Below are 17,495 nucleotides of genomic sequence, written 5' to 3' on the forward strand. Positions count from 1 at the left end.
ACTGAATCAGGATCTAGGCTTTTCTCTTTTAGGAATTGTCTACACTTGGAAGTTTACCAATATAGCTGTTCCGGAATAAGCCCCAGTGTGAATGCTCTTATTCCTGAGGAGCTATTTCAGTAAATTTCCAAGTGTAGATTAGCAACTCAGTAATGAGCATGCAATATATATAGGCCAATCCTGGAACGTGCCCCAACTACCACTAACTTCTATAGGAGCTGAGGGCACCTTTCAGATGTTAGGCCTAGAATACAGACTCTCTACTGTGTCTAACACACAAAGCCTACGGGCCTGATCCTGTAATTGCTTATCATCAGGCTTAGTCCCACTGCAGTCAATAGGACTATGCCCAGCAGTAAGCAGTTGAAGGATATATATGTAAATATACTGGTGTTCAACTGTTATTTATTTATTTTTCATGTCTTTCTGTTTAATTTAGTTTTTCGGAAACAAGAAAAAAAGACAACACAAGACTGTAGATAACAGTCAGTCAATTTGACAGGATTTTGCTGCTTACAAAAAAGCTTTTGTACCTTCTTACCTGTTGTCGATACATGGAAAATTTACTATCAATTGGCTCATACTTCATCATTCTCTTTTCAATCAATTGATTAATTTGAGCATTGACTTCATTTATCTGAAATAAAGAGTGGAAGATGGAGAAAATGCCGTATTTCTTACTAAATAAACATTAGCAGAGTTAGAGAAAACAGAATATTAATACTTTGTCCTCTCTCTAAGGATATCAAAATGCTTTGCAAACTAATGAATTTAACCTCACAACACACTTGTAAGGAAGTATTATCAGACTCATTTTAAAAATGGAGAAACAGACACAAAAAGGTTAAGTGACTTGCCAAGGTTGCACAGGAAGTCTGATGCAAAGCTAGAAATACAGCCCATGTCTTCAAACTCCCAGTCCTATGCCTTAACAACATTCTGTGTTAGGGAGTCCCTCCAAACTAAGGCCTTGATCCTGCAAAAGGAATTGGGTTGATGGACTCTTACAGAGAAAAGGGATGATGTTACAATTGCTTTGTGTACCCTGATTAGATCAATGACCAGCTATAATTCTTCTTTAATAAGCCATTTATCACTAGTCTGAAGAGGAGATAGATTCAAACTAAATGGCACCCAGTTCCACTATAATTCTGAAGATCCCAGGACCCACTTGCCCCAACAGTACAGTATGTTCCTTCTACTCCTCCAAGACGGGCTCATTTTGCTTCTTCTCCCAAAACCTTGATTTTCCTCCTCTGTGAGCCCACCTTAGCTGGCAGCCAGTCAACAGGACCCAAGATAATATACCGATCCCTGATACTCTTAACTCTGACTCACTGCTACATTGGGTGTTCCCTGTAACCACGGAGCCCAGAGACCAAGCATCCTGCCTTAATTCTCTGCTGCCTAGAAAGATATGTGCTAATAAGCAAATCCTGTAAAAGTGTGCTGCAATCAGAGGGAACTCTAAAAGTAACACAGGCATGGTACTGGGCACTACCCTAGCAATTCTGCGGGCAACAGATGTGTGTACTTTGAAGACCAAATATGTCAAGACTATTGCTTAATAATGGTGTACAGAGACTTCCAAATACTGAGACTCCTGAACTCTTCCTCCTCTTTGTGGGATTCTCTTTTATTATTTCTAAAGGTATTAACTCTCTGTGGGAATGGGTGTGAATTCAAAGAAGGTATGAATTCCCTTATATCAGTGATTCCCAAACTTTTTAATGCCATGACCCCCTTTGGGCTAATCTCAGTTAATGTAATCCCCAGACTGAGCCCAGGAGTTGAGAGTGAGTCTACCCCATGAGGGATGCCCTCAGAAATTCCTCTCATGGTATGCTGGGCTAGGGGGAAGAGGGCCAGGTCCTGCCCTTGGGGGTGAGGTGTTGGAACGTCTGGCTGGGCTGAAAGAGGTGTTAAGTGTGGGAAAGGGACTTTTTGGGGTGGGAGAGAGAGGGGATGGGGACGAAGAGGGCTTCTTGGTGAGGTGAAGGGAGTGAAGATGGGGTTTTTGGGGGGTCTAATGGGAGTAAGTCAGGTTGCTGTCCAGCATCGACCGAGCTCAGGAAGAGGCATCAACACCAGTTGCAGGTGGCACTGAAGTGGGTGGAGGGTATGAACTCATGCTGCAGACCTGGATGCACACATCTGGCTTGGACAGCACCTGGTACCAGCAGCCTCTGTTATGATCAAAGTAAAGCCAATGACAGTACCATGTCCTCCCATACTCTGATTGGTATATTCTTTAAGAATGACTCCATTATTAAAACTACAGATTAGATCTGAAACCTTAAAATAGCAGTGTGATTCACCTTTGGAACCTCTGCCATCCACCGCAGTGTGATTATGTTTGGGAATTAAAAACATTTATTTAAGGATTTAGGGCAGAAATAAGACAGTCGTTGCTTATATAAGTCCAGAAGACAAACTAGTTGGATTTTTAGTGAACATACCTTAGTTTCAAGTTCATTGAGATCCGATTGACCCATAGCCGGCTCTGAAACCACTTTTTGTAGGAAATACAATGATTGCTTCTTAGTTTCTAGTTCTCTAGGAAATTTTTCAGAGCACAGATATGAATTGAACTTTATCTCCTCTTCCAGTCTCTTCATTAAGCCTTGAAAAAAATATTAAAGCAACATGTGTCTAAACAAAGGAATGTAGAGGGTAATTAGGTTTCATTCCAACATAACTGTAATTTAACCAACACATCAAGCTATTTAGCAACAGATTACAATAATTTGAGCATAATGCTTGAGCCCACTACTCAAAACTGAAAGGAATACCTAGTTGTTTCATTTATACTTTAAATTCTGGTTATCTCTTTAAATAAGAATAACATATAATACAGCAAACTACATGTGTTTCCCTTCCAAATTTCCTTCTTCAGGATTTAACTACAATAAAACCCCCTCTTCTGTGAAACTCCATTAACCTGAATTTGGATACAATCTCCAATTTGCAGCACTCAAATGAAAAGTCTCACCATCCTCATTCAAACAAACACCATGTGCTCCATTTCATTCAGAAAACTGGGTTGTGTAGTACTTTTTTGTTATACTAAAATTGATGTGGTTTTGGACTACATTTATACAAAGTTCTAGAAGAGGGTGACCAAATATAGGCAGCTTATGTGTATCCATCTTCTTATGTGTATTCAGAAAAAGGGGTGGCCAAGCACAGCACAAGCCTGGTGGCTTGCTCAGGGCTTCTCTAAAACTCTCACGCCTCAGGACCTCCAGGGTTGAAGCATCAAAGTAAGCATCATGACACAGATGTGCACACAGACAATCCCAGGCACATATGGATTACTTCAGCCCCAGATAGGAATTACATGGAGGTGAGGAAAGGAATCTCTGTCTGTCTGCTCTTAGCACCGCTTCTGCATCATTACTATACCTGACCCTGCCCTCTATCTGTGACTCAAAATAGAACAGGTCTAGAATTTGACCCATTATCTTTAATAAGCATTTGTAAGTGTTCTAATATGGGCCTTAGTGAGAGTTTGTCCTGTCTGATGTGCAAATTTCTGATAGTCTCTGACCCTGTTCAGCCTGATTCTCATTTACAGTAAGGCCCCTTTACACTGCTCTGGCAGGGTACAGGAGCCTAAAAGTGAACGATTTGCAATTTATGCTCACTTTAAGACTCCTTCAAACTGCCAGAGTTCTCTTAAAAAAAAAAATCACACAACTGTACATTGATTAAGAATACTGAAAATGAAATAGAAAAAGACAAGAAGAAATTGCTGAGGTTTCTGTCCACGGATGCAACAGGAGAGAGCATTGTTTGCTCTGTAGAAGCCTGATGTGCACTGCCTGTTACCAAGCTTATGACCACTTTGCTCTTGCTAGGTATAGTAGGTTAGCCTATTTTCCTGCTAATTCAGAAAGGAACATTAATACATCCAGATAAGTAAAATTCACAACCAGTGGGAAATTAGTTTACTCTGTCAAGTAGCTGTGAGATTTTTAAAATTACATTGTACAGTCTTCTGATGACAGTAGGTGGTAATAGCTCAATTAGTTCTCTAAGATACTAGTGCCAAGGACTATGATTTGGAAAGCATACACAAGATAATATGACAGTGGGGAGAGGTATTTTAGAATATTTTCATCGGTTTGATGGACACAAAAAAGACTAGTGGTGCTGTAGCTATCCAAAGTGCTTTAGAAGCATGGCTGTTATTTTCATGGTTGTCACAGATATTACAGAAAACGTTAAATTAGCTATGCCAAGAAAAACATGAAATTCAGACTCTGCCAGTTTTTCACTTATTGCACACATGCAGGGAAAAACCTGAGACACATGGATATGATTGATCCTGCTGAGACAGGGATGGAAATGCAGGAGGCAGGTGGGAATGGGACCAGGGCTCGAGTCAGCTGGCCTGCCCTTTGGTTCTCTCAGGCTGAGGGTCTGGAGGTCTTGCCATTGAGAACAACAGAGGGAGAAGGTCAAAACAACATGAGAAACAGACCTATGAAAAAGCGGTCATGACTCTCCTGCAGCTATTTACATCTGGAAAGTGGGGAGGGCCAGATCCTTTTTGCCCTTCTGTTTTCAATAGTTTTTTTAGACAGAAGCGGGGAGGGTCCTCATTTCAGCTGCCGTAAGGGAATTAAACCAGATGGAAGAGAGGAAAAGGTCTTAAAAACATAGAAGAAAAAAAGCCACCCCCAGAGAAAGCAGTACTATTAATGAAGTAAAACTGACACAATCCAAAAGTGAGTGAATTCTTCACTTCCATTCCAGCAGTTTATAAGGATAATTTGTTTATACTGACCATTTAAACATGTGCTTAGAAAATAGATATTGCCCTACAAAATGTACTGTTTTACTCCATGGAATATGTCAAGTGTTTCCATTAAAAAATACAATTAATAAAAATGCAGCCTTAATGGTGACTTCAGAACTGGGATAGAATGTGTAGGTTCATGCAGTCGCCATTATGCACTCAGCAATACTCACCTGCCACCTTGCCCATTAGAATCTGATTTATCCAAAGGAAATGCAGGCCAGCACAGCAGGGTTATGATTCACATTTTTCCAAAAATGCTGTGATTTTAAACTTTCACCAGGCCTTTCATCAGAGTTGAGTCCCTTCTGCCCATGGTTAGTGTTTCAGCAGAAACACAGCACCTCTACAACTGCAGCAACCTCTCCCACATACACAGTGTAATAAACTTCAGCATCAGCACTGAATAGGAACACAATCCCTGGTTTGGAATATATAACCATGGCCCTTGGCATGGAAACAAAAGTGATGCCAATTGATTTACCCTGACACTAATTGCTAGTTTTTTACTTTAGGCTGATTTCTAGCTTTCCAACTTCCTTTTAAATAAGAAAGCGAGGTTACAATATATGTAACCTTATAGATTCATAGAATCCAAGGCTAGAAGGGACCATTAGATCTAGTCTGACCCCCTATATAACAAAGGCCATAGAACGTCTCCAAAATAATTCCTAGAGCAGATCTTTTAGAAAAAACATCCAGTCTTGATTTAAAAGTTACCAGTGATTGGGAAACCACCACGAACCTTGGTAAATTGTTCCAATGGTTAATTACCCTCACTTAAAATGTATGCCTTATTTCCAGTCTGAATTTGTTTAGCTTCAACTTCCAACCAGTGGATCAAAACTTTCTATGATATGCTAGATTGAAGAACCCCTTATTAAATATTTGTTCCCCTTGTAGGTACTTATAAACTGTAATCAAGTAATCTTAACCTTCTGTGTGTTAAGCTAAATAGATTGAGCTCTTTAAGTCCTATAAGGCATGTTTTCTAATCTTTTAATCATCCTCATGACTCTTCCCTGAGCCCTCTCCAATTTATTAACATCCTTCTTGAATTGTGGGCTCCAGAACTGGACACAGTATTCCAGCAGTGGTCGCACCAGTGCCAAATATGGAGGTAAAATACCTTCTCTACACCTACTCGATATTCCCCTTTTTATGCATCCCAGGTTTGCACTAGCTCTTTGGCCAAAGAGTCATATTGGGACCTCATGTTCAGCTGATTATCCACCATGACCCTCAAATATTATTCTTTATATCTAATGCTACTAACATTTCTAAATATCCCACTGTACATATTGTAATCAAGCTAAAAATTCTAATCAAGCATTTCCAGAGGAGCAGGGACCAACTGGCTTCAAGGGGCTTGAACCTGCTGGTATTTGGGTTTATTTCTCCAACAAGCTGATAGCTATTACCAAGCTACTAAATTTTGATTGCTCCTTATACCTTGAATGCTCCTGAAGGTACAGTAAAGCAGTGAAACAAGTCAAAACTTGACAACTTGATGGGAAAGTGCAAACACTGATGACTAACCTACTCAGTTTCCTTCACAAATAATTTTGGAATATTTTACTCTCTGTGGGATTAGACATATGGGGAAGTAGCTACCTAAATGCTATTTCTGCAGTTTAACTGAAACTTTTTAAAACAGTGTTTGACAATGAATCATGCTTTTTTCAAATTCCCAGGCTAGAAGGCAGAGAAGCAAGTGTACTTTAAATCTTTCCATTACATACATCAAAATCTCATTTTTAATTTTTTCAACTCTGACTTTCTCTCTCTCTAAACAAGCTGTACAGTAAGTTTGGCTCAGTGCCCAAAGGTTATTTTAGCTGAGATTTCTGCCAACCACATATTTACATGTGAAAAGCTATTAACAGCAATTCCTAATGTTTTCCATTCAGATTATTTTATTACAGGAAAGGGGTGGGCAAAGAGTTACTTAGTGCTTGCTCAGTTATGCAGGAATTAGGCAACTTTCTTGCCCTGATTCTATTAATGAACATAAATTCAGACTTGCCTCAGCTCTCAGGCTCTTAGTTCTTTCCAAGCTGCTAATTGTGCAAATCTGTACCATAAACATTTGCAACATTAACCGATCTGATAAAAAAAAATGAGGAACATACAGTTAGTGGCCTCCTGACAAAATGTTGGTTTAAGTGACTTGCTCAACATCACATAGGAAGACCATGACGTAAGCAGGTCTAGAACTGACTTCTCCTGTGTAGAATTCACATGCCTTAACCATAAGATCATCCCTTCTCTTCCTGCAGTCACCATCTTTTTCTCTTCACCACTTCCAATTTCTATCGCATGTCAGGTATAGATGCTACAGACACTTCCATTACACAGCCCTAATTCATTTCCTGACCACCACCCATACTAGGCATTGAATGAAGCAGGCATCCCGTGGAAGAAAACAGTATATATCTATGTAATGAAAGACTATCATAATGAATGCGCGCAAAAGGGCCAAATTAAGGTTGTGACATTTCCTAACTTTTGAGTGCTTAAGTTAGCAAAATAACACAGTAATATCTTTTTAACATAGGTTTTTGGTTTGTAATTTCCTGTTTCTTTGAGGGTTTTTTAAAAGGAAAAAGGTAAAACCAAATTTTACTATGTGCAACGGTAACGTTGCCCCTCGGCATGCATCAGTGGAAGATTTGTACTCTGAACCTTCATCACTGCAGCACAGCTTCAGCTTCAGGACTAACTGTATTAGCTGGCAGCAGGAGACAACTGTTATCCCCAAAGGGAGGATGGCCTACTGGGGCCATGCACTAGGTCCAAGAGGGTTATCGGGGAGCTGCTCTGGCTCTCTTTCCTCATCCTTGAGAGGTTGTCTCCCTAAGCGTTCTCAGTACAGTGCATACCACTGTTGCTTTGGCAGTGGTATGGGCCTGAGTTATTTGCTGCATGCTGCAAAAAATTTCCTGAGCAATGCAAATGACAGAGGGAAAAGATTATTTCAAAAGCTTGTATCTCATAGATTATAAGGCCAAAAGGAACCATTGTGATCATATAGTATGACCTCCTACACAAAACTGGCCATAAGACTTCTCTGCCTTAATTCCTGTTCGAACTAGAACATACCTTTTAGAAAAACATTCAATCTTGATTTAAAAATTTCCAGTGATGGAGAATCCATCACAGCTCTTGGTAAATTGTTCTAATGGTTAATTACCCTCACAGTTAAAAATTTACTCCGTATTTCCAGTATGAATTTGTCTAGCTTTAGCTTCCAGACATTGGAAATTGTTATACCTTTGTCTGCTAGATTGAAGAGCCATCAATTATCAAAACTTCTGTTCCCATTTAGGTACCTATAGACTGTGATCAAGTCACCCCATAACCTTCTCTTTGCTAAGCCAAACAGATTGAACCCCGAGAGCCTCTCACTATAAGGCATGTTTAGCAATCATTCTCATGACTCTTCTCTGAACACTCTCCATTTTTTCAACATCTTTCTTGACTTCTGGACATCAGAACTGGACATAATAATCCAGTAGTAATTGTACCAGTGCTAAATACAGATGTAATATAACCTCTCTACTCCCACACAATAATCCTGTGTTTAAACATCCAAGGATCTTGTTAACGCTTTTGGCCACAGTATTGCATTGGCAGCTCATGTTTAGCTCATGGATTATCCCTTATGGCCCCCCAAGACTTTGTTCCAGTCACTGTTTCCCAGGATGGAGATTCCCATCCTGTATGTATGGCTTACATTTGTTGTTCCTAGATGTATGACTTTACATTTGGTTGTATTGAAATTCATACTGGTTGCTTGGCCCAGCTTGCTGTGTGATCCAGACAGCTCTGTATCAGTGACCTGTCCTCTTTCTTTTTTACCACTGCCCCCAAGCTTTGTGTCATCTGCAAACTTTATCAGTGATGATTTGATGTTTTCCTCTAGGTCGCTGATAAAAATGGTACAAGCCATAGGGCCAGGACCCAACTCCTGTCGGACATCACTACAAACACACCTGCTCAATGATTAATCTATTTTTATAATTACACGTTGAGACCTAAAATTTATCCAGTTTTTAAATCCATTTAAATGTGCCATGTAGAATTTATAACATTCCAGTTTCTTAAAATGTTGTGTGCTAGCAAGTCAAACAACTTACAGAAGTCTTAGTATATTACCCAAATGTTATTACTTTTATCAACTAAACTTGTAATATCATAAAAAAAATTAAGTTAGTTTGACAAGATCCACTTTCATATACACATGTTGATTAGCACTAGTTATATTAATGTCCTTTACTTCTATACTAATCGAGTCCTGTATTTGTTTTGCTTGGGATCCACATCAGACTGACAGGCCTATTGTTACTTGGGTCATCTTGTTTACTTACTTTAAATATTGGCACAATTTTACCTTCTTCCAGCCCTTGGGAACTTCTCCTATATTTCAAAACTTAATGACAATCAACATTAACAGTCCAAAGAGCTACTAAGCCAGTTCTTTTAAAACACTTGGGTGCAAGTTATCTGGAACTGCTATTTAAAAATATTTAACTTTAGTGGCTGCTGTTTAACATCCTTCTGAGTTGCTCTTGGAATGGAAAGTATTTAATCATCATATGACATGATAACATTATCTGCTTTTTCCCAAATATAGAACAGAAATATTTATTGAACACATCTGCCTTTTCTGAATTATTGACAATTTTACCATTTCCATCTAGTATTGGACAAATATCTTTGTTCAGATTCCTTTTGTTTCTAATATACTTTAAAAACTCCTTACTGTCCTTAATTCTGTTGACCACTGATGTCTTCTTCTGTTCCTTTACTTCCTATATCAATTTTCTACAATTCCTATCTTATAAATTGATATTCATTGCTAACAACTGCCCCTTTTTTCTATTTGATATATATATTTAATTTTTTTTATAGCTTCTTTCACTTCCCTTTTCACCCAGATTGTTTTTCTAACTAGTGTAGTGTTCTTTCCCTATTGTAGGATTGTGGACTTTGGCCCGTTAAATTCTATTCAGGTTTGCTAAAGAAAAGGCTCTTCTCTGGCTCAAGGGCTTTCTACTCACTGAAAGGCCTGCTGCCAATAAGAGCTTCTCAAAAAAGTATGCTAGAATCTTTCATTACAGAAAGTGGTAAGCAACCTAAATATATGTATAGCTACCAGCTCCTCTATAATAAATAATAAAATACACCAAGGACATACTTTAATTTTAAGGGCTATTTTTCAATCAGTCTCAGTCTTTTCTCTGGTTTCTGCACTCACTTTTGCATATGCAAAAGTCAATCAATAATCTGTACCTGCAAAAATGGGCACAAAGAAACAGGCCAAGGCTGAAAATCTGGCCCAAATGTTCTTAATTAAAACCCAAAAACAAAGCAGTGAAAAATTAAGGATTAAGCTATTCTAATCTTATTATGCCTCCGTATTGCAACACATACTGTATATGTGCTAGACCACATCATTGTCAGAGACATCTATGAACTGTCTAAGCACAATGGGTCACATTAAGGACAGGAGTTTCAGCTTTTAACTAATAATTTCTTCAATTGATGGTCCAATCTTACCTCAGCTGAAGTCAATGGGAATTTTCTCACTGAGTTCAACGGGAGAAGAATCAGATTCTACATGAGTTTAAGGTATCAGGAGCTAATCCTCCATCTGCCTCCACAGCCACATATCACATGAAATGCAGCAGGACTGGTACGGCTCTACTACATGCGGAGAGTTGGGTGCTCCATGCCCACTACAGAGCTGTGTTCTGTGGTTGTGATCTAACGCCCACTGAAGTCAACAAAAGACTTTCCACCAATTTCACTAGGCTTTGAATCAGGTCCTATAAAAGCTGTGGTGCTGTTCTGCTATTAGAGTAAGCCCTGGGAGAGGACTCTCTTTATCCCCCATCCCAACTGCCAGAGAAACCACTGACTCAGGGTTGAAGTAGAGACCTGGATAAGAACCTGAATCTATCTTTATTGTCACCTTTCCTCTTTAATTTCACTTTTTATTTAAAAGTAAGGTGAAAAAAAATATCCCTCATCCAAATGTTAGGGATTTGGGGACACCAGCCTGATTTCAATGCAAGTGTATGAGAAATCCATTAAAATATGGCTTATTTGTCAACACCAGATCAATGAGCTCTTTCATGAAACCTCTGAGAAACAAACTCCAATATGCAACAGTGATCTGATTTCTTTTTTAAAATTAACTCTTCTTTTTTAATTATGAGCAAGAATCTACCCTACGATACACAACTTTGACTTCAGTGGGAGTTGAACATGAGGATCTGTGGGAAGAATTCGTCCCTAAGAATTTAAAGGAAGAAACTTCAGTGAACCAAATACAGTGCATTTATAATGACACAGGTTACAAATAATTTTTTAATTATCTTTTTAAATTAAATGTAATGTATTTTAATAAGGGCATCTTATGCTTCTCTTTCATCATATGTACAGAGTAAGGTTAAATATCAGATACAGTTTATATGAAGTAATTCCTCTTTTACTCGTATTTTAAAGTGGCTATCCCTCTGATCCTATTACTATTTATTAATTTGACCAAGTGTACCAATTTTACCGCTTATCAACGATAGTCATCTTAATATATTATTTTAATCAATATTTTACAGCTAGTCATCCACATCCCAGTATCCGTGCCAATGAAATGAACAATAGTGTTCTCTACAGTGGACAAGAACCAAGAATTTATGTAATTCAGTTCCCTTCTTGGCATTAACAATTTGTGTTTGTGCCAGCAGAGATATTCAAAGCAAATCGAGGGCAATCTTGCTGAGAAAGCATGAGTTAGATTTTCCAAACCCTCTGCTACTGACCACTGTCAACAAAAATACTATGTCATATCCTGGGCAAAAAATTAGAAACTGCAAATTCATGCCACCTACTTTAGTACTAACAGCAGCAACAACTGCCTCCACAGTTAAGCAAACTATTAAGAAATGCTGAACTTAATGAAACCGGGATGGGGTGCCATAGTGAAACCAAGGAGAACAGTCACTTCAAAACACTTAACAGAAAACCTATATAGACTAGTACAATGGTCAACCATTTTTCATGGTACAATACATCTTTTAAATCACTTACCTGAGCTAACCTTCTAGAAGAATAAAACCTCTAGTAACAATTAGTTGTAATATTTTCCTGGCAAGGCTAAAGCACACCGATATTAATTGCACATTGACACAATAAGAAATAGTGACCTAGTTCCATGTTCATAAGCTTTTCTTAAAATTAACTTAATTTTAGTTCATAACATGAGGTATGTGTACCCTTCAAGCTGGGGGGTGTAATTTCCAGTTGGAGGGGACATACTTGTGTAACTCTCATTGAGCTAATTCACTAAAAATAGAGTGTAGCCATGGCAATGCACATGGTGGGACAGGCTAGCTGCCCACCTGAGACCCTACACATGTTCTCAGGGCAGCTAGCCCATCCCACTGCTCATGCTGCCATGGTGAAACACACTATTTTCAGCACACTATCTTGATGAGAGCTAGCGTAAGTATGTCTCCTCCAGCTGGGAATTACAGCCCAGCTCGAAGTGTTGATGTAACCATGGAGAAAAAGAATTCAAAATCAGATCACAGTAATATGTATTAGAAAGACAGATAGAATGCTCCCAATTAAGCACTCACTGAAGAGCAATACACTCACTAAACAGATTTTCCTTCTTGTGTCAGAAGTGAAAGAATCTGATACAGATTGAAAACTGAGGAGAATGATTTTAGGGGAGAAAATACCAAACCTTCAGTGAGTCTCCATTGCTTTCAGACAGCCTCTAAACTAACATAGATTTGAAGTGGTAGGAATAGACATCCTGACTAAACGAGCTGCAGCAAAACATTTAAGAGATATAATAGCTCCAACTACAGATCAACAAAGCAATAAACTGAACCCTACTTAATACACTTATGTCATCTAACTTAATTTTTGTAAACCATATTGGCTATGTTATAATTGCTCTGGAGAGCAGTATCTTTGCTTCTCCCCAACGCTAGTTACAATCAGAAACCCAATCAGAAACCCAAATCCTGGAGCCTTTACTCAGTCAAAACTTCAACAGGGTCTTTACTTAAGTAAGGATGCCAGGATTTAGCCCAGGATCTCTGAACACTTGGTTCTCTTTTGCAAGCAAGGCAGAAGATGAGATATCTCAATATATTAATCTAATCTGTGTTTTTATCTCAGTGACGAAATGACAAGTTTACTGACTTTTTTTTACTATCCTGCCTTTGCTTCTGCAAGCGAAGATAAAACTAACCCATAAAGTTTCCATTGGACTAAAAATAATAATAATAAAAAAAACTTGGAACTGGTGCAGAAATGCTGACTTAGCTTTGGTATGGCTACATCTCTGGCAGCTGAGTACCACTACTGAGAAAATGGAATGGTTACAAAAGCCCTACATACTTCTTTTGAGAAAAGCATGCAATTCAGATCCCTGTTTGGTTCCATTTGAAGTTGACATGCTGATGCTGCATCCCCATTTTTCTTTTTTCAGCCATACAGAATTAAATTCTTCAATTTCTTCATAATTTTGTATATCACCATTTTAAGACCTGATTCCTACCCCATTTGTGCTGTTTTCTTGCAGGCATCAACCAGGTTAAAAAAAAAGAAAAGAAAAGAAAGAAGTTTGCAAATCGCTGCTTCATCAGCCCTCATGCCATAAGTGTGCAAATATTATCTTCTCCACTGTGTATTTCTAGGAGGAATTTTTTTAAAAGAGTTAAAAGTTAGAAATGAGGGCATTAGTCTTCTCATTCTGTTCATTACACAACATAAAAACTGAACCTGTACTCATTTATTTTAACAGTATGTGAATTAGACCTCCTTCATACATCCTGTTTTGTAAATTCTGTGATCAATCTGAGATTTCTATCACCTTGGTAGCTGACTGGGCAACTATGAACAATTACAATTATTAAGAACACTTGGTAAAGGAGACTGTACATTTTAAGATAAACAATGTGATCTGCTGAAAACTAGACGCCCTACTTTTTGAGAGCGGATTTGGTGTCCTAGAATTTGAACCAGCTGATTCATCTATGTGCTGCTATTAGACCATTTAAAGTACCAGAAGGGGAAGGCCAACACTTTATTTGGCAACACACAAATCTAAACACACATAAACACAGCCCCGATTCTGTTACGTGGGTGGAACTCTGAGTGTCTGCAGATCTCCAATAATCTAATAGGGCTTTACAGGAAGCAGAAGTCCAGGAACAGTGGCACGATCTAGGCCATACCTTTTCGTGGCTAATACCCTTATAATAGTAATTTGCACTTATACAGCACCTTCCATCCTAACTACCCAGGATGAAACTCATGCTGGGAAAAGGGTCAACTCAAGGTTTATGATCCACTTAAGTCTTGTGCTAACTGTCTATACAGCAGTGAATTTCACCCTCAGTGATTGTATAAACATTAATATATTAAGCCTCTAACGAATCCTATGAGCATCATCTGCATACTATAGAAGAGGAAACCAAGACACTGAGAAGTGTTTTGCCCAAGATCACATGTCAGACATATCGATGGGAAGAGAACCTTGATTTGAACCTCACTTTTGTGCTCCAACCACTGGACACTGGTACTTACTTTTTCCTTTAAATGACTTAGTAGTTAGAAACTTAAGTATCATACGATTGCTTTAGGAGACAGAATTAGCCATGCATTTATCTTGCCTCTACATGGTTTTACAATGGGATGAGTTTTATAATCTTACTCACATTGGAGTAAAACCTTAGTCTGTGACTAATCCCACTGATTTCAGTGGGGCTATTCATAGACTAAGACATACTCCATGTGATGAGTAAGGGTGACAGAATCTAGTCCTATAAAACTATATGGGCAACAGTTACACAGAAAGAACAGAGCACCCCAGGCAATGTGTGCACTGGGACGTAAGTATAACTGGGAATTGACTTTATTTCAAGTTTCATAAAAACTGCAGTGCTAATCTGCTCTACCAGCTATAAAAATGTTTCAAAGGTTTTTTTCAGCCAACTATTTTGCCAAATGAAGGGAATTATGGAAAAGAAGTCTATACTTATCACAATGTTACATGTACATGCTCATTTCTGAAAAAGTCAGTATTTTATATATTCTCTTCCCCAGTCACAGACATGATACACATAAAATCTTCCTGCTTAAAAAACCCAGTATTAAATCCATCTACTTTTACAACACTGGTCATTTTTAATTCCAGTCATCTCTCCTTCTAGTATATGATCATTAATATTGAATATTTTATTCTTTAAACATTAAAAAAAATTAATTAAGCCACAAAAGCATGTACATGCCTAAACTGAGACACTCGCGTTGCTATCATTCTAACCCCTCCCTCCTCACTCTCTACTATTTGTCTCCCTCATTCCTTCTTGTGCCAGGGCTGACCAAATTTCAGATTGTAAGCTCTTCACTGTACAGACTGTTTCTTTCTTTGTCTTTTCTGAAGTTCCTTTCTGGCACTTTAACATAACAAATCATTACCATGCAACTTTGATTCTGCCTGCCTCTAACACCACGGGAAATAAAAAGCAACATTTATGGATTGTTACTCACTTTCAGGCTTTGAATCCACGACTGCATGTTGCATATCTTTCAGCTGGAGCTGTACTCTTTGCAGCCTCTGCTCTGCATGGAACAGCTTAAAAAAGACAATTGACTCTATTAATATATGTATTCTTTTGGAATGCAACAATGAAATATGATATCAACAAGATGCTCAAAATACAAAAAATGGTAACAGTTTGCACCTGGAGAACATCTGTTCCACAAGACAAAAGTAGTACGTTCTTACAATGCAAAAACAAATGCTTCAACAATTAGTTTAGTTTTATTTGTTGCATTTTAGAATTAAAGAATATATACTTCTTGAGCTACATCTGAGTGATTTTTTTTTTATGGCACAAAAACTCATTTAATAATTTTTTAAAAATAAAAAATGCTAGTATTCATGAAGGTAAGGACAAAAAGCAGTAACTAGGATCAGGGAGCGCTAAGGGAGGTATTGGAGAAGTATCCTTACAGTGCTTCGGCAATGCGGATGAGTTCTTGCAGCAACCCACTATAATATTGAGCCAAGTTTGAGAAGACACCGCCAAGTTTGATGCTAAACAGCACCTGCTTGAATAGTATTTTTGTGATGTGGACAAATATCCACTAAGAAGCGAAACTAGCTGAACATCAAGTTCATTTCACTTGTGGTCTAACCCAGATGTCAAGCTAGGACTCAGCAGCTGAAAAAGAGTCCAATAACTTCTGCACAAGCGCCAAACACAAATGAAGCCTGCAATACTAAAATCTTTGACTTTTTCTTTCAGTACATTTTGCCAGTTCACACTAGTCGTCAAAAGTTGGCTAGCTGGTATAACAAACAATGCCATCAGACAGCACTGGGCTTCGTTAAAAAGTCTTGTTTTGTCAGTGTGACCTGGAAGCAAAGTCCAGCCATTCTGATACCAACCACTTCCAATCAAGCATGTTATATCTATGATACACATGATTTTCAAGTTGGAAAGACAAAATCGTAAGGTTACTCTTAAACCCACATCCCACAAAACAGGGTAGTGCAATGTCATTGTGTTTGTTTCTGCTATTTCCCATCTTAAATCTTAATGGAAACACATACAAGTACAAACCACATCAAATCAATATTTGCTCACTACAATAAATTCAATCCTCTGTCTCTCAGAAATACAATAATATGCCACAGAGCACAGAGTTCTTAAGTGGCTTTGATGTCAGTGGCAGTTAAGACTGCCAAACACTTGAAAGGTGCTCAGCACCCTTCTGGATCAAACCCCTAGTATAGAAATTTACTAAAATATTCCTGTTAAAAATAGGTTTTAATTTCCTGGGGGAGGATATACACATGGTCACCTAATATCATCTTCAGTGTTACTCTTTTAAAAACCTACCTTTATAAAATCCCCAAATAAAGCCAAACATCTATTTCCTTATGTTTAACAGATTTGCTTTTACATGGATACCTGATTCTTTTGTTCTTGTTTCTGCTGGGCTAAAGATTCTTCTCTCTCTTTCTCTACTCGAAGCTGTCTTGCTATTTCAAGCATTCGTTGATGGTTTTGCACCGTCTCCACCTACAGCACATGGATAAATAGTGCACGTTACTGTCAGATAGTTGAGAAATAAATTAGTGTGATCATATGTCTCACAAAGCCACTTAGCACTTCCTTTCCATATATATTGCTACTTAGAGATGACAGTAAGGCACTGGATTCAAGGTCCTTAAAAACTTTGGACTATTGCCGAGGGAGATTCCCTTTCCGTCAATTAGTTATTCAATTCCTTCCTCAGACATACAGCATGTTCATCTTAATCCTTGTTTGCATTCCTAAATCAGAGTTGCAAGCCAAGGACTGTGACACTGAAATGTTACTTCTCTCATTACCCTCTTCTTAAGACGCTCCACTCTCTTGATGAGCTGATCTTTCTCCTCTTCCATTGCAGTGATATCCTACAAAGCAGCAAAAATAAACAAAATACTAATGTACTTACAATATTATATTATATTATAATATAGGAGTTGGGCCAGACTCTGTTACAGTCATGTAAACGTGGAGTAAGCAAAATCGGAATCTGTCCTTTTACATACTGATACACTTGCAACTTCATTGATTCATGGTCTGATCATCTAAGGCTCTAGTCCCGC

At 38.3% G+C, this 17,495-nt stretch overlaps 1 protein-coding gene across 3 annotated transcripts in view; it reads right to left on the reverse strand.

Moving 5' to 3' along the window:
- Nucleotides 1-17,495, reverse strand: part of IFT81 (intraflagellar transport 81) — a 60,770-nt gene that overhangs the window by 34,344 nt on the left and 8,931 nt on the right. For all 3 annotated transcript variants that reach the window (XM_074972606.1, XM_074972605.1, XM_074972607.1), the window contains exons 6-10: nucleotides 17,235-17,300; nucleotides 16,813-16,923; nucleotides 15,383-15,467; nucleotides 2,460-2,623; nucleotides 542-637 (exon numbers count right to left, since the gene is read on the reverse strand). In XM_074972606.1, the coding sequence (XP_074828707.1) occupies nucleotides 542-637; nucleotides 2,460-2,623; nucleotides 15,383-15,467; nucleotides 16,813-16,923; nucleotides 17,235-17,300 (522 nt within the window). The remainder of the gene's footprint in view (nucleotides 1-541; nucleotides 638-2,459; nucleotides 2,624-15,382; nucleotides 15,468-16,812; nucleotides 16,924-17,234; nucleotides 17,301-17,495) is intronic.

The sequence above is a fragment of the Natator depressus genome, chromosome 15 (assembly GCF_965152275.1).
Source record: "Natator depressus isolate rNatDep1 chromosome 15, rNatDep2.hap1, whole genome shotgun sequence".
Taxonomy (NCBI): Eukaryota; Metazoa; Chordata; order Testudines; family Cheloniidae; genus Natator; species Natator depressus.